Source organism: Cebidichthys violaceus, unplaced genomic scaffold, assembly GCF_023349555.1.
Source record: "Cebidichthys violaceus isolate CVI_PGR_0920_01 unplaced genomic scaffold, fCebVio1.0.p SCAF_11, whole genome shotgun sequence".
Lineage (NCBI taxonomy): Eukaryota > Metazoa > Chordata > Actinopteri > Perciformes > Stichaeidae > Cebidichthys > Cebidichthys violaceus.
Genome location: NW_027176274.1, coordinates 4,358,796 through 4,373,860, shown reverse-complemented (window position 1 = coordinate 4,373,860; position 15,065 = coordinate 4,358,796). Strand labels below are relative to the sequence as shown.

At 39.4% G+C, this 15,065-nt stretch overlaps 2 protein-coding genes across 2 annotated transcripts; both read right to left on the bottom strand.

The window, feature by feature from the left end:
• Positions 1–2,751: 2,751 nt before the first annotated feature.
• On the bottom strand, positions 2,752–6,820 carry LOC137892793 (UDP-glucuronosyltransferase-like). Its single transcript, XM_068738177.1, has 5 exons — positions 5,887–6,820; positions 5,296–5,427; positions 5,079–5,166; positions 4,731–4,950; positions 2,752–3,243 (listed from the first exon to the last, which is right to left on the bottom strand). The coding sequence occupies exons 1-5, from the start codon at positions 6,745–6,747 to the stop codon at positions 2,961–2,963; spliced, it is 1,584 nt and encodes a 527-aa protein (XP_068594278.1). The 5' UTR covers positions 6,748–6,820; the 3' UTR covers positions 2,752–2,960.
• A 3,766-nt stretch (positions 6,821–10,586) lies between these two features.
• On the bottom strand, positions 10,587–14,796 carry LOC137892784 (UDP-glucuronosyltransferase-like). The gene is made up of 5 exons (XM_068738165.1): positions 13,853–14,796; positions 13,262–13,393; positions 13,045–13,132; positions 12,697–12,916; positions 10,587–11,210 (listed from the first exon to the last, which is right to left on the bottom strand). Exons 1-5 carry the CDS (start codon positions 14,711–14,713, stop codon positions 10,928–10,930), a joined length of 1,584 nt encoding a protein of 527 aa, XP_068594266.1. The 5' UTR covers positions 14,714–14,796; the 3' UTR covers positions 10,587–10,927.
• Positions 14,797–15,065: the final 269 nt, after the last annotated feature.

Genomic DNA, 15,065 nt, shown 5'->3' with positions numbered 1-15,065 from the left:
GAGATGTGCAAAAATACATCAAAATGTATTTTGATACAAAATACAAAATACCCCTCAAATAAATGTATTAAAATAAAATACAAAATACTGGTGCCAGAAAATGTAACAAAATACAATACATGTATTTTGTATTTAAAATATAGGAAATACTTTTTTCTGGATTTTCTGTTTTCTCACAATTTGGAATAGCAGAGCATTCAGGTTTGGGCTCTATATATATATATACATATATATATATATATACATGTATATATATATATATATATATATATATATATATGTATGTAATGTAGACAAAGCTCTGGTGAACGCCACAAAAAGGAAGATCAGTCACAGAATGTCAGTGTAACTAAGCAAAGCTATTAAAAGACAACAACTTGATTGATTGTGTATAGATATATTTGTATTAATGGGACTTAACAGCCCATAAACGTTGGCTTTGTATCAACAAGAAAATATTCATCACATATGAATAACATCACACAGTAGGCCTATGTATACTATAAAAGCAATTAAAACCAGTTGTACACAGGTAAAGAGCCTAAATAAATGACTGTACTGATACATTTTGTCCACCTGGCCAACTGTAGAATGTATGAAATAATAAAACTAACAATACTTTCAAAATATGCCTTTTAAATCAAATAAATTGGATTTTAATGTTTTTTTTAACAAATGGACATCTACTGTCATAGCCTGGCTAACTGTGAACTATAGTATCTGCCAGTAATTGATATGGCATTATGACATTCACATTGAGAAGATACAGCATCACTTGTAATACAGTGCGAGATTAGATGGTCAGAAGTCTCTTGATAAGGTTATCATGAACATACAAGCTCCCAATCTCCCTCTTCCTATAGCTAGCTACTCCACTGATAAGTTAACTTGCTAAACACTGGCTATGCACTAGCCTAGACAGCATGCTAGTATCATTAGCATGTTAGCATCGATCGCTAGTTTGATATTATAACCATCACCATGTATATACAATAGGCTATGTAGCCAGACCCAGACATAAATTATACATCAAGCTAGTTGACATTTTTCACACTCAGATAACATATGTACCTTGAGAGACAATCCGTTGAACTTGAAGCTCTGAAGGCTGAACTCGTGAACTGTTTTTTGATTCGTGGAGAAAGTATTTTGAGTATTTTAAATACAAAATTACTCCACTCTAAATTATTTTGTTACAAATTACGTTAGATTTTTTATCGGCCTTATCAAATACAAATTACAAAATACTCAAAAGTAATTGAAATACGTATTTGAAATACAAGTAATAGAAATACTGCCCATCTCTGGCTCGTTGTCTCCCCGTTCTTGTTTTCAGTCTATGAGCCAGGCTGTGACAATAATCATTGTTTTGTGGGACTTTGCTTATTTTCTTTTCACTTCCTCTTTTTCCTGTCATGTCTTTGTGTCACAACATTCACCATATTGTGACATAGTGCAACTTTTAACTTTTATATTGTAAGTTGTGATTCCGTTTTGTTGTTATAGCATGTGAAGTAGTGCAGTCTGTGAAGAATTTAAAGTTAAAAAGCAATGTTAGTGTGTTTAATAAGCACACCTAGTGGTGGATATAATGTTATAACATGTTTATTTGAAGAAGTGTTAAATCATAAAAGTATAATCATTCTATGTATTAAACTATTAAATATAGTTACTGAATGTTTTGAGGGAAAGAGAGAGACCTTTGAGACAGGCTTTTCAGATCCAAAAACAACTGTATGGTAATGAGAAGAGTTTGGAGAGCCGGCTTCAGGAATGTGAGGTGTGAACAGTGGGGGAAGGAGACGTATTGATCAAACAGAGATGTAGATGAAGACAGCCCTAAGAAAGCGTGGGGGTCGGGTACACGCAGTTTTACGAGGAGGAGGACAGGTCGGACCAGCGGACACTATTCAGATATTATCCTGATCACTTAGACCAATGGAGAGAATTGTCAGAGTACAGGAGGAGACAATCGGATTTCAGCCAATCACAAAGCTGATAATGGACTTTTGAAAGTAAACTACTGACTTTCGGGTATAAAAACATTGTTTGGAGAGACGTTATTCAGTTCTTCATGGCGATCCTCTTTTACAGCAAATTGGCGTTTGTCGGCCTGTTGGGGAGGGCAGTGTTTGAACTGGGTTTCACGAATCCTTACTATCGATAGTGTAATTCAGTTTCTAAGTGTCTTTTAGCTTCTGTGAATTATTAATTCGATTTCATTGTAAACCGGATCCAGCTGACTTTTTGGCGTGACTTCATCGCTCAAACAACATCAGAGCGAGAGGTCCGCGGCCTCCTGCGAAGAGAGGTTAACCACCTTTATAAGTCTACATTCTGATGTAGCATTTCAAAGCAAAAGCCCTTCAAAATCTCATTCATGAGACAATTTGTCTAATTTCAGATTTGATGTTAGAGGAAATTGTGGATAGTTACAACATCATTTTACTTCAAATTAATAGCAGGCCACCTCAAGGTGTCACTCAGAGGAAACAAGGACATTCTGATGTAGCATTTCAAAATAAAAGCCCTTCAAAATCTCATTCACGAGCCAACTTCAAATCACATTCATGAAATTCATCATCAAATCAATGTATGAATTAAGCTATTAGCTACTGTTGTTAGTGATATGTCAGTAAATCATTCCACCCACTCAATAACCAAAGTTAGCTCCTGCAGCCTGTAAAACCATTTACCCCACAATCACAGTGCTGGACAGTCCACCTGGAGAAACTTCAAAGTAAAGTAATGTCTATGTCATTCAACTTTATTCGTATTGCCCAAAATCACAACAGTCTAAAGTGTATTTATTCCAAAATAGTTCCTGTTATAAAAAATTATTACAGATAAAATCATCAACACACACACACTCAAATACAAACAACCTGCATGTTTTTTCAAACTCCAATTTGTATTTCATTACAGAACTCATTGAACAAATGAATTAGATGAATTACAAACTACTCTCGCTTTTTCTTTGGTGTGCCCCTTCTGAAACACATGCGGGTGCAGCGTGAGCAGCATTTGACTGTCACCCACAGAACAGTGACGAGAATGATGAAAAACAAGCCGAAGACATCCAGGCTATGGTACTGAATCCAGTTTAAGTCATGTGCAGCTATCCTTAAATGTGCAGCTCCTTTGTGTCTTATGACGAACTCGGTCCAGAAGACAGCCAGGTCCAAAGGCTCAACAGGACGGTCCAAGTGTACCTGAGACAGCGTCACCATCTTCTCTTTGTAACTGGGGAAAAGTCATATTTTGAGTTAATGGGATGATCTCCAGTTCTGTTCATCAAAAGGTCTACCGTATATCCTCAAGGGCTATAGCACAACTATTTCCTAAAACACTGCTGAAACTTAAAATGTGTAAAATCAGATGCAAAACATTTATGTCAGTCTAAAGATAGAATACACTGCAAATAAACAAGATGGCTTACCTTCTAACAACAACAACAACAGAAGAAGCAAATTGGTAACTCTTTTAGCTACTAGAAGCATTATGGAGCGACTTTTTTCTATGGGTGGACTCCCACTTTGTTTATCTTCTGCATGCACACAAAGACACTGTATGCACACATGGCTGCAGGTCACATGGTGCACATTTGGTGTCTTTTTTTTTTTGGTTTTCAAAATTTCATCTGAGTAAAAATAAATTCTGTGGTGTTTTAGACCTCTAGTGGCCATATGGAGTTGTTATTTCTGTTTAGTTTATCTGGTGCACACAGAAGGACACACATAAATGTGTCATGAGGAAGGAACACATTTGTTAAATCTAGTACAGACAATGTGTTCTACACACACAAACAAGAACACTTCACAGGTGCCTTTAAGAGTGCATATAACAAACAGAGGAGTGAGGGAGATGTCAATCAAGCACTCCCTGTACATGCCTACACAGTCCAGATAAGAAGTCTAAGGCCAAGTATGTGATAACACCTGTGTGGGTGGACCATGGGTGTGCAGGGACTTGATGGACAAATTATCAAAATTAAACATATTCTTTTACATACTACAGTGTGAAGTATATATTATCAAATTTGTCTATTTTCGTCTGTTAATAGGGTTTTCAAAATTTCATCGGAGTAAAAATAAATTCTGTGTTGTTTTAGACCTCTAGTGGCCATATGGAGTTGTTATTTCTGTTTAGTTTATCTGGTGCACACAGAAGGACACACATTACAGTCATTTAGCAGACGCTTTTATCCAAAGCGACTTACAATTCAGTACAATCTATCTACCGTAGACGCAGCTACGGGAGCAATTTTGGGTTTAAGTGTCTTGCTCAAGGACACGCAGACATAAGACTAGCTGGAGGCGGAGATCGAACCGCAGACCCTCTGATTGAAAGGCGGCCCTGCTCTCCACTTAGCCACAGTCACCCGTGTGATGTGGTACAAAGTCCTGCCAATGGTTTCACACTATACATTGTAATATGGGTGGTGGTAATGCGCCAAGGTACGCAGAAATGCGCTAGCAACATCAAAGAAGAAGAAAACTTAATGCTAGTAAACATGGATGGAACAATGCTGCATTTAAAGTACTTTTGGCTTTTATGAGGAAGTAAATGCACTTAACACATGTCTTTGAGCTCATGGATGCACATGTGTTTTGTTGAGTTACACTGAATGTAAACACAAAAATGTGTAGTCTTTTCTTTCACAGTGAGTTTCATGATTTATATATACAAATGAGTGACTATTGTCTTTAATTGACATGCACTTGTCTTACCTTTTGTCATTGATGATTCTATTAAGTGCAGCCAATAGGGTTTCAGTTGTCACATCACACATTGTGAGTTTCTCTGCAACACCTCGGGACACCATGCGATGTACGTTCTCCCCCTGGTCCCCAAAGAGTGGAAACATCAACATGGGTACAGCGTTGCAGATACTCTCATAGATACCATGGGTACCTCCGTGAGTGATGAAGGCTTTAACTTTGGGATGGGCTGAGGAGCACAGAAACTATTTTAGGTCCAGTCCAAAATGCAGGTAATGTTTAACATGCATTGATTAGTTTACATACACGATGGCATGTTTTAATACATAACACTGTCTGGGGTAAAACTAAACACACCTAGGAGATCATTCTGAGGTAACCACTTCATAAGTCTCACGTTCTTAGGTACATCGTCAGATAAGACTCCAGTGTATCTCCAAACAACCTGAAACAGAAATAATACATGTCCTGATGGTGCCAACCACTGCAGCACTTTTTTTTTCATTCATAGACTAAAGCAGGTTATTGGATTGAATGTCAGTAAAGTGATTTAATCTGTAATGGTTATTGTTACCCTTTGAGGAATTTGCCGAAAGGCGTCAATGAACTGTTTAGCCTTCTGCTCGGGCATGTTGGACACCATCGAGCCCAGGGTAAAGACGATAAAGCCGTCGTCTCCTGAGCCATTCACAAACTCCTCCAAGTCCTGCAGGGGGTTGGAAAAGACACAAAAAATTGTTTTTAAAACGTGTTAAGTACGATCTAGTGGGCAACGACCAAAAGCTGCTGTGATGCATTACTTTAACTCATTCAACATCGTAAACAGCACCAATTAAATATTATTAGGAGGATAATCTTGATTGTGCTTTCCCTTGCTCACATTCCACACACTGAATCTTCCATGTGAGCAGACAAACCCGTTCTTTCACAATGTAGTGAGACAATTGTTGGTCAATTATGATAAACAGCCCAAAAAAATCTTTACTATATTTTCAGCACCTAGTAGCACTAAGTTATGATTTTGTGTGTGTCATTTTCATTTCATCAGCGTCTTAGGGGTTTGCTTTTGCCTGACTCAACAAAGAGCATGTATACAGTTTGCCTTAAGTGAATCCAGATGTGACGCACGCTTATTTACTCTGACATACATTCTTTGAATACTCACCGCTGGCAGAGGAGCTTTCTGTCCACAATTGATCCCTCCAATAAAAACCATGTTTGGCAACTGAGGTCTGGGCCATTCGAAAGCAAAGTCATATCTGAGAAGCCAGATTGCGCCATTGCTAATAATGCCCCTGTAGGTCATGTTGTCTCCTAGGTACCTGCTGACCAGATCGTCAAAGTTGGCATACATTATTTTGCACACGTAGGACTCCAAAATGGACATCACCATGTTTTTGACTCTCTGTGGGAAGGTCATGACATCTGTATTCCCAGAGTAGTACACAGGAACGTAGGAAGGAGGAGAGGGGCACTGGTTAGCCTTTATATCCAGCTCACATGGAAGTCCACGCAGGAAATAAACTGCAGGAATGGAAAAGATGTGAGCCAGGATGGAGCCACAGGGAAGGAAGGGGTCTGTAAGCACAAGATCGAAGCCCCCTCCCTTCAGTTGACTCATTAGAGGCTGGTTGTTCAGTAAACTCTCGCAGCCTTTCACCTGCATCGTTGTAAAGTTAATCAACCGCTGCAGGTCGACAAACATATCTGTGATGTCTGGTGGCTTGAGGAAAACTCCATCCTTCAGCTGGTCGAATAGTGCATCCAGTTCAGCTTTGGTGTAGGGCACTTGGTAGATCTCAGTCTTGTAGCTCTCTGAGCCATGGATCAACAGGCTGGTTTCAGGCACCAGCACAACAGCCTCATGGCCCCTTTGGCTAAGCTCCTTCACCAGTATCTTCATGCTAAGCCAGTGACTCCCATCCACAGGCATAACCAGCACCTTCCCCCCTTGAACGAGACCCGGACTGAGGCAGCACAGCCAGGCCACCAGTCCCAGTGCAGGAAACCACTCCCCGCTGCTCATTGCCTCCTTTCTGTAGTGCAAGCTTGCTCATTGTAAGAGGTAGTGGCAGCTGTTTTTAAGAGGTACAGCTTCTATGTGTGTGTGTGTGTGTGTATGTGTCTAAGTTCAGCAGGAAGTTGCGTTTGCAGGCGGGCTTTCATATAACCACAGGAAGACAGAGGGAGTGATATTCCCAGTGGAATTTGCCTGCTCAGAGTTTGACTCCGGATAATCATTCTTTTGTGGGACTTTGTTTATTTTCTTTACACTTCCTCTTTTTTGGGTCATGTCTTTGTGTGTCACAACATTCAATATATTGTGACATAGTGCAACTTTTAACTTTTATATTGTACGTTGTGATTCCGTTTTGTTGTTATAGCATGTGAAATAGTGCAGTCTAAGCATTATAGCAACAATTCATCCCAAAAATGAAATATGTTAACAAAAATAAGTTGAGCGTCTTTTGAGATATCAGTAGTAAAAATGATTACCTTCATTCTATTTACCTTAACTGCAATTTCTCTTTTTATTCTTATTTCATTTCACCAGCAGTGGACTTTAACGTTCATTAAGACTTGCAAGTCATGGTGGCTGTGCAAGTCTGCAGCTCTTACTGCCTGTTGATTGGTTACTTTGGCTGCTCCTTCTCTCCTCCCCCTGGAAAACACAGACGTGCATGCCTATAATGGTCCATTGCATATGAACTCTTTTCAACTCTTTTTGTTCACCCACTCCCGTCACACTGGCTGGGGGGCCTTACAAATACCCTGTTCAGGTGGCAGCGAGGGGTTGGAGGGAAGATCGCTGTTGACGGGCTCACGACCGTTGGCGCTGTCTGCTGGGAACATTGTGCTATCTGTGTTTGGCGAGACAAATAAATTGTTTCCTTTTGGCCACTAGCTTGTTGCAGAGATGGGCAAAAATACATCAACATGTATTTTGATACAAAATACAAAATACCCCTCAAATAAATGTATTAAAATAAAATACAAAATACTGGTGCCAGAAAATGTAACAAAATACAATACATGTATTTTGTATAAAAACGAGACCTATTTGCAGGCCTCAGCTCGAATAAAGATAAGAAATACCTAATTAATTGTATAAAAAAAAAAATATATATATTTTTGAGATGAGAAAAATCATGGAACTATCAGAATACATGTTACTGGTTCACATAAGATAAGGATGGAACACAGCAGAACTTGGAAAACTCAAAAGCTCGATCTTGAAAAACAGCACTTTTAGGGTATTGTTTTTTGGAAAGTATGGGTATCCAAGACTTTTAATATGCTGGGCTCTTAGAACAACTGATATAGGCTCTATATACACAGCTATACATAGATACAGTGAAACATTTATGAAATATAGAACATTTCAAATTAGAAAACTGATCAAATACTCCAATATTTGAATAAAAAAGTATTTTTAAAATTCAAAAACACTCTATATCACTTCTATGTATCACTCATGATGTTCATTGAATCAATAGACCGAAGATTGGACCTTTTTTGAGTGTTTTAAGCTCTTTCTATGCCCTTTTTAGTTATTTAGTTTAAGGTCAAATCCTGCTTCAGACTCTCTGTTCAGGGCTGTATCTCAGCCCCCCCTTCTCCGATTTTCACCATTGAGACATCCTTCGAACCGTAGGAGCCAATAGAATTGCCTGGAATTGAAAGCTAGATGATTGACAGCACTATTAGCCAATAAAGCTCAAAAAGGTCCAGCTCTGAAATCTGATTTGCTGAGCTTCCAACCCTCCCAAGAATCCGAGGAGTGTCGGAGAGACACGAATCGAACGGATTCACACGGAGCACCAGCAGCTGGACAAACATGCGTTGGAAGTACGGAGATATTCCATTTTTTCGCTGAGATTCGACCAAAAGTAAGTACAATATTCGATGAAAGCTGTGTGACTTTTTGTGTTCGAAGCTGAATATCTCTGCGATGGTTTACCGGGGAGAGAAATGGAAACTATGTCCGTAATCTCCGTCAGGCGCTCGTGCTTTTTCATGCTGCATGTTCGTAGGTAGCACGTTGCTAACGGAGTGTAGCAGCCTTTTTCTCCGGTCTGTCCCAGTCATATCGAGTATGATTTATGATATTTTGTTATTTGTTTGCTTGGCTGATGGGAGATGTGTTTGTCTCATGTAGAAGTGACCTAGTTCATGTTGTTCCCAGGACGCTGAGGTTTCTGCAGAACTATAACATCACTATATTCGTTCTTCGTGGGTTCTCTGCCAGTTACTTTTAACACAAAACTCTCTAAGTTTTGATGTACTCTGCGTCCAAATGGGGGACCCTCGGGTGTATCTGGTAAGATATAGGAAATAATTTTTTCTGGATTTTCTGTTTTCTCACAATTTGGAATAGCAGAGCATTCAGGTTTGGGCTCTCTCTATATATATATATATATATATATATATATATATATATATATATATATATGTATATATATATATATATATATATATATGTATATATATATACATATATATATATATATATATATATATATATATATGTATATATATATATAATGTACACAAAGCTCTGGTGAACCCCACAAAAAGGAAGATCAGTCACAGAATGTCAGTGTAACTAAGCAAAGCTATTAAAAGACAACAACTTGATTGATTGTGTATAGATATATTTGTATTAATGGGACTTAACAGCCCATAAACGTTGGCTTTGTATCAACAAGAAAATATTCATCACATATGAATAACATCACACAGTAGGCCTATGTATACTATAAAAGCAATTAAAACCAGTTGTACACAGGTAAAGAGCCTAAATAAATGACTGTACTGATACATTTTGTCCACCCGGCCAACTGTAGAATGTATGAAATAATAAAACTAAGAATACTTTCATAATATGCCTTTTAAATCAAGTAAATTGGATTTTAATGTTTTTTTTAACAAATGGACATCTACTGTCATAGCCTGGCTAACTGTGAACTATAGTATCTGCCAGTAATTGATATGGCATTATGACATTCACATTGAGAAGATACAGCATCACTTGTAATACAGTGCGAGATTAGATGGTCAGAAGTCTCTTGATAAGGTTCTCATGAACATACAAGATCCCAATCGCCCTCTTCCTACAGCTAGCTACTCCACTGATAAGTTAACTTGCTAAACACTGGCTATGCACTAGCCTAGACAGCATGCTAGCGTCATTAGCATGTTAGCATCGATCGCTACTTTGATATTATAACCATCACCATGTATATACAATAGGCTATGTAGCCAGACCCAGACATAAATTATACATCAAGCTAGTTGACATCTGTCACACTCAGATAACATATGTACCTTGAGAGACAATCCGTTGAACTTGAAACTCTGAAGGCTGAACTCGTGAACTGTTTTTTGATTTGTGGAGAAAGTATTTTGAGTATTTTAAATACAAAATTACTCCACTCTAAAGTATTTTGTTACAAATTACGTTAGATTTTTTATCGGCCTTATCAAATACAAATTACAAAATACTCAAAAGTCTAATTTCAGATTTGATGTTAGAGGAAATTGTGGATAGTTACAACATCATTTTACTTCAAATTAATAGCAGGCCACCTCAAGGTGTCACTCAGAGGAAACAAGGACATTCTGATGTAGCATTTCAAAATAAAAGCCCTTCAAAATCTCATTCAAGAGCCAACTTCAAATCACATTCATGAAATTCATCAGCAAATCAATGTATGAATTAAGCTATTAGCTACTGTTGTTAGTGATATGTCAGTAAATCGTTCCACCCACTCAATAACCAAAGTTAGCTCCTGCAGCCTGTAAAACCATTTACCCCACAATCACAGTGCTGGACAGTCCACCTGGAGAAACTTCAAAGTAAAGTAGTGTCTATGTCATTCAACTTTATTCGTATTGCCCAAAATCACAACAGTCTAAAGTGTATTTATTCCAAATTAGTTTTTTTTGTGTAGCCTGTTATAAAAAATGATTACAGATAAAATCATCAAAACAATCACCAAACACACACACACACACACACACACACACACACACACACACACACACTCACCCTCATACACACGCACACACACACACACACACACACACACACACACACACACACACACACACACTCAAATACAAACAACCTGCATGTTTTTTCAAACTCCAATTTGTATTTCATTACAGAACTCATTGAACAAATGAATTAGATGAATTAGAAACTACTCTCGCTTTTTCTTTGGTGTGCCCCTTCTGAAACACATGCGGGTGCAGCGTGAGCAACATTTGACTGTCACCCACAGAACAGTGACGAGAATGATGAAAAACAAGCCGAAGACATCCAGGCTATGGTACTGAATCCAGTTTAAGTCATGTGCAGCTATCCTTAAATGTGCAGCTCCTTTGTGTCTTATGACGAACTCGGTCCAGAAGACAGCCAGGTCCAAAGGCTCAACAGGACGGTCCAAGTGTACCTGAGACAGCGTCACCATCTTCTCTTTGTAACTGGGGAAAAGTCATATTTTGAGTTAATGGGATGATCTCCAGTTCTGTTCATCAAAAGGTCTACCGTATATCCTCAAGGGCTATAGCACAACTATTTCCTAAAACACTGCTGAAACTTAAAATGTGTAAAATCCGATGCAAAACATTTATGTCAGTCTAAAGATAGAATACACTGCAAATAAACAAGATGGCTTACCTTCTAACAACAACAACAGAAGAAGCAAATTGGTAACTCTTTTAGCTACTAGAAGCATTATGGAGCGACTTTTTTCTATGGGTGGACTCCCACTTTGTTTATCTTGTGCATGCACACAAAGACACTGTATGCACACATGGCTGCAGGTCACATGGTGCACATTTGGTGTGTTTGTTTTGTTTGTAGCATGAGTGTGGATGTACAAGCACGGTTTCATGCAAGGCATCAACAAACATAGAAAGCAAACATGGGTGTAAAAACTGAACTTCTTCAAAACATTTTTGAAAAATAGGCTTTGCAAATGTGTCATGAGGAAGGAACACATTTGTTAAATCTAGTACAGACAATGTGTTCTACACACACAAACAAGAACACTTCACAGGTGCCTTTAAGAGTGCATATAACAAACAGAGGAGTGAGGGAGATGTCAATCAAGCACTCCCTGTACATGCCTACACAGTCCAGATAAGAAGTCTAAGGCCAAGTATGTGATAACACCTGTGTGGGTGGACCATGGGTGTGCAGGGACTTGATGGACAAATTATCAAAATTAAACATATTCTTTTACATACTACAGTGTGAAGTATATATTGTCAAATTTGTCTATTTTCGTCTGTTAATAGGGTTTTCAAAATTTCATCGGAGTAAAAATAAATTCTGTGTTGTTTTAGACCTCTAGTGGCCATATGGAGTTGTTATTTCTGTTTAGTTTATCTGGTGCACACAGAAGGACACACATTACAGTCATTTAGCAGACGCTTTTATCCAAAGCGACTTACAATTCAGTACAATCTATCTACCGTAGACGCAGCTACGGGAGCAATTTTGGGTTTAAGTGTCTTGCTCAAGGACACGCAGACATGAGACTAGCTGGAGGCGGAGATCGAACCGCAGACCCTCTGATTGAAAGGCGGCCCTGCTCTCCACTTAGCCACAGTCACCCGTGTGATGTGGTACAAAGTCCTGCCAATGGTTTCACACTATACATTGTAATATGGGTGGTGGTAATGCGCCAAGGTACGCAGAAATGCGCTAGCAACATCAAAGAAGAAGAAAACTTAATGCTAGTAAACATGGATGGAACAATGCTGCATTTAAAGTACTTTTGGCTTTTATGAGGAAGTAAATGCACTTAACACATGTCTTTGAGCTCATGGATGCACATGTGTTTTGTTGAGTTACACTGAATGTAAACACAAAAATGTGTAGTCTTTTCTTTCACAGTGAGTTTCATGATTTATATATACAAATGAGTGACTATTGTCTTTAATTGACATGCACTTGTCTTACCTTTTGTCATTGATGATTCTATTAAGTGCAGCCAATAGGGTTTCAGTTGTCACATCATACATTGTGAGTTTCTCTGCAACACCTCGGGACACCATGCGATGTACGTTCTCCCCCTGGTCCCCAAAGAGTGGAAACATCAACATGGGTACAGCGTTGCAGATACTCTCATAGATACCATGGGTACCTCCGTGAGTGATGAAGGCTTTAACTTTGGGATGGGCTGAGGAGCACAGAAACTATTTTAGGTCCAGTCCAAAATGCAGGTAATGTTTAACATGCATTGATTAGTTTACATACACGATGGCATGTTTTAATACATAACACTGTCTGGGGTAAAACTAAACACACCTAGGAGATCATTCTGAGGTAACCACTTCATAAGTCTCACGTTCTTAGGTACATCGTCAGATAAGACTCCAGTGTATCTCCAAACAACCTGAAACAGAAATAATACATGTCCTGATGGTGCCAACCACTGCAGCACTTTTTTTTTCATTCATAAACTAAAGCAGGTTATTGGATTGAATGTCAGTAAAGTGATTTAATCTGTAATGGTTATTGTTACCCTTTGAGGAATTTGCCGAAAGGCGTCAATGAACTGTTTAGCCTTCTGCTCGGGCATGTTGGACACCATCGAGCCCAGGGTAAAGACGATAAAGCCGTCGTCTCCTGAGCCATTCACAAACTCCTCCAAGTCCTGCAGGGGGTTGGAAAAGACACAAAAAATTGTTTTTAAAACGTGTTAAGTACGATCTAGTGGGCAACGACCAAAAGCTGCTGTGATGCATTACTTTAACTCATTCAACATCGTAAACAGCACCAATTAAATATTATTAGGAGGATAATCTTGATTGTGCTTTCCCTTGCTCACATTCCACACACTGAATCTTCCATGTGAGCAGACAAACCCGTTCTTTCACAATGTAGTGAGACAATTGTTGGTCAATTATGATAAACAGCCCAAAAAAATCTTTACTATATTTTCAGCACCTAGTAGCACTAAGTTATGATTTTGTGTGTGTCATTTTCATTTCATCAGCGTCTTAGGGGTTTGCTTTTGCCTGACTCAACAAAGAGCATGTATACAGTTTGCCTTAAGTGAATCCAGATGTGACGCACGCTTATTTACTCTGACATACATTCTTTGAATACTCACCGCTGGCAGAGGAGCTTTCTGTCCACAATTGATCCCTCCAATAAAAACCATGTTTGGCAACTGAGGTCTGGGCCATTCGAAAGCAAAGTCATATCTGAGAAGCCAGATTGCGCCATTGCTAATAATGCCCCTGTAGGTCATGTTGTCTCCTAGGTACCTGCTGACCAGATCGTCAAAGTTGGCATACATTATTTTGCACACGTAGGACTCCAAAATGGACATCACCATGTTTTTGACTCTCTGTGGGAAGGTCATGACATCTGTATTCCCAGAGTAGTACACAGGAACGTAGGAAGGAGGAGAGGGGCACTGGTTAGCCTTTATATCCAGCTCACATGGAAGTCCACGCAGGAAATAAACTGCAGGAATGGAAAAGATGTGAGCCAGGATGGAGCCACAGGGAAGGAAGGGGTCTGTAAGCACAAGATCGAAGCCCCCTCCCTTCAGTTGACTCATTAGAGGCTGGTTGTTCAGTAAACTCTCGCAGCCTTTCACCTGCATCGTTGTAAAGTTAATCAACCGCTGCAGGTCGACAAACATATCTGTGATGTCTGGTGGCTTGAGGAAAACTCCATCCTTCAGCTGGTCGAATAGTGCATCCAGTTCAGCTTTGGTGTAGGGCACTTGGTAGATCTCAGTCTTGTAGCTCTCTGAGCCATGGATCAACAGGCTGGTTTCAGGCACCAGCACAACAGCCTCATGGCCCCTTTGGCTAAGCTCCTTCACCAGTATCTTCATGCTAAGCCAGTGACTCCCATCCACAGGCATAACCAGCACCTTCCCCCCTTGAACGAGACCCGGACTGAGGCAGCACAGCCAGGCCACCAGTCCCAGTGCAGGAAACCACTCCCCGCTGCTCATTGCCTCCTTTCTGTAGTGCAAGCTTGCTCATTGTAAGAGGTAGTGGCAGCTGTTTTTAAGAGGTACAGCTTCTATGTGTGTGTGTGTGTGTGTGTGTGTGTGTATGTGTCTAAGTTCAGCAGGAAGTTGCGTTTGCAGGCGGGCTTTCATATAACCACAGGAAGACAGAGGGAGTGATATTCCCAGTGGAATTTGCCTGCTCAGAGTTTGACTCCGGATAATCATTCTTTTGTGGGACTTTGTTTATTTTCTTTACACTTCCTCTTTTTTGGGTCATGTCTTTGTGTGTCACAACATTCAATATATTGTGACATAGTGCAACTTTTAACTTTTATATTGTACGTTGTGATTC

Bases quoted from the DNA above. Each gene is read 5' to 3' on its own strand.
- LOC137892793 (XM_068738177.1), bottom strand. From the start codon at position 6,747: ATGAGCAGCGGGGAGTGGTTTCCTGCACTGGGACTGGTGGCCTGGCTG. The intron at 5,428-5,886 runs GTGAGTATTCAA...AACCCCCTGCAG, and splicing joins AGAAAGCTCCTCTGCCAGCG to GACTTGGAGGAGTTTGTGAA. The intron at 5,167-5,295 runs GTAACAATAACC...TTTCTGTTTCAG, and splicing joins TTCGGCAAATTCCTCAAAGG to GTTGTTTGGAGATACACTGG.
- LOC137892784 (XM_068738165.1), bottom strand. From the start codon at position 14,713: ATGAGCAGCGGGGAGTGGTTTCCTGCACTGGGACTGGTGGCCTGGCTG. The intron at 13,394-13,852 runs GTGAGTATTCAA...AACCCCCTGCAG, and splicing joins AGAAAGCTCCTCTGCCAGCG to GACTTGGAGGAGTTTGTGAA. The intron at 12,917-13,044 runs GTGTGTTTAGTT...TGTGCTCCTCAG, and splicing joins ACCTCAGAATGATCTCCTAG to CCCATCCCAAAGTTAAAGCC.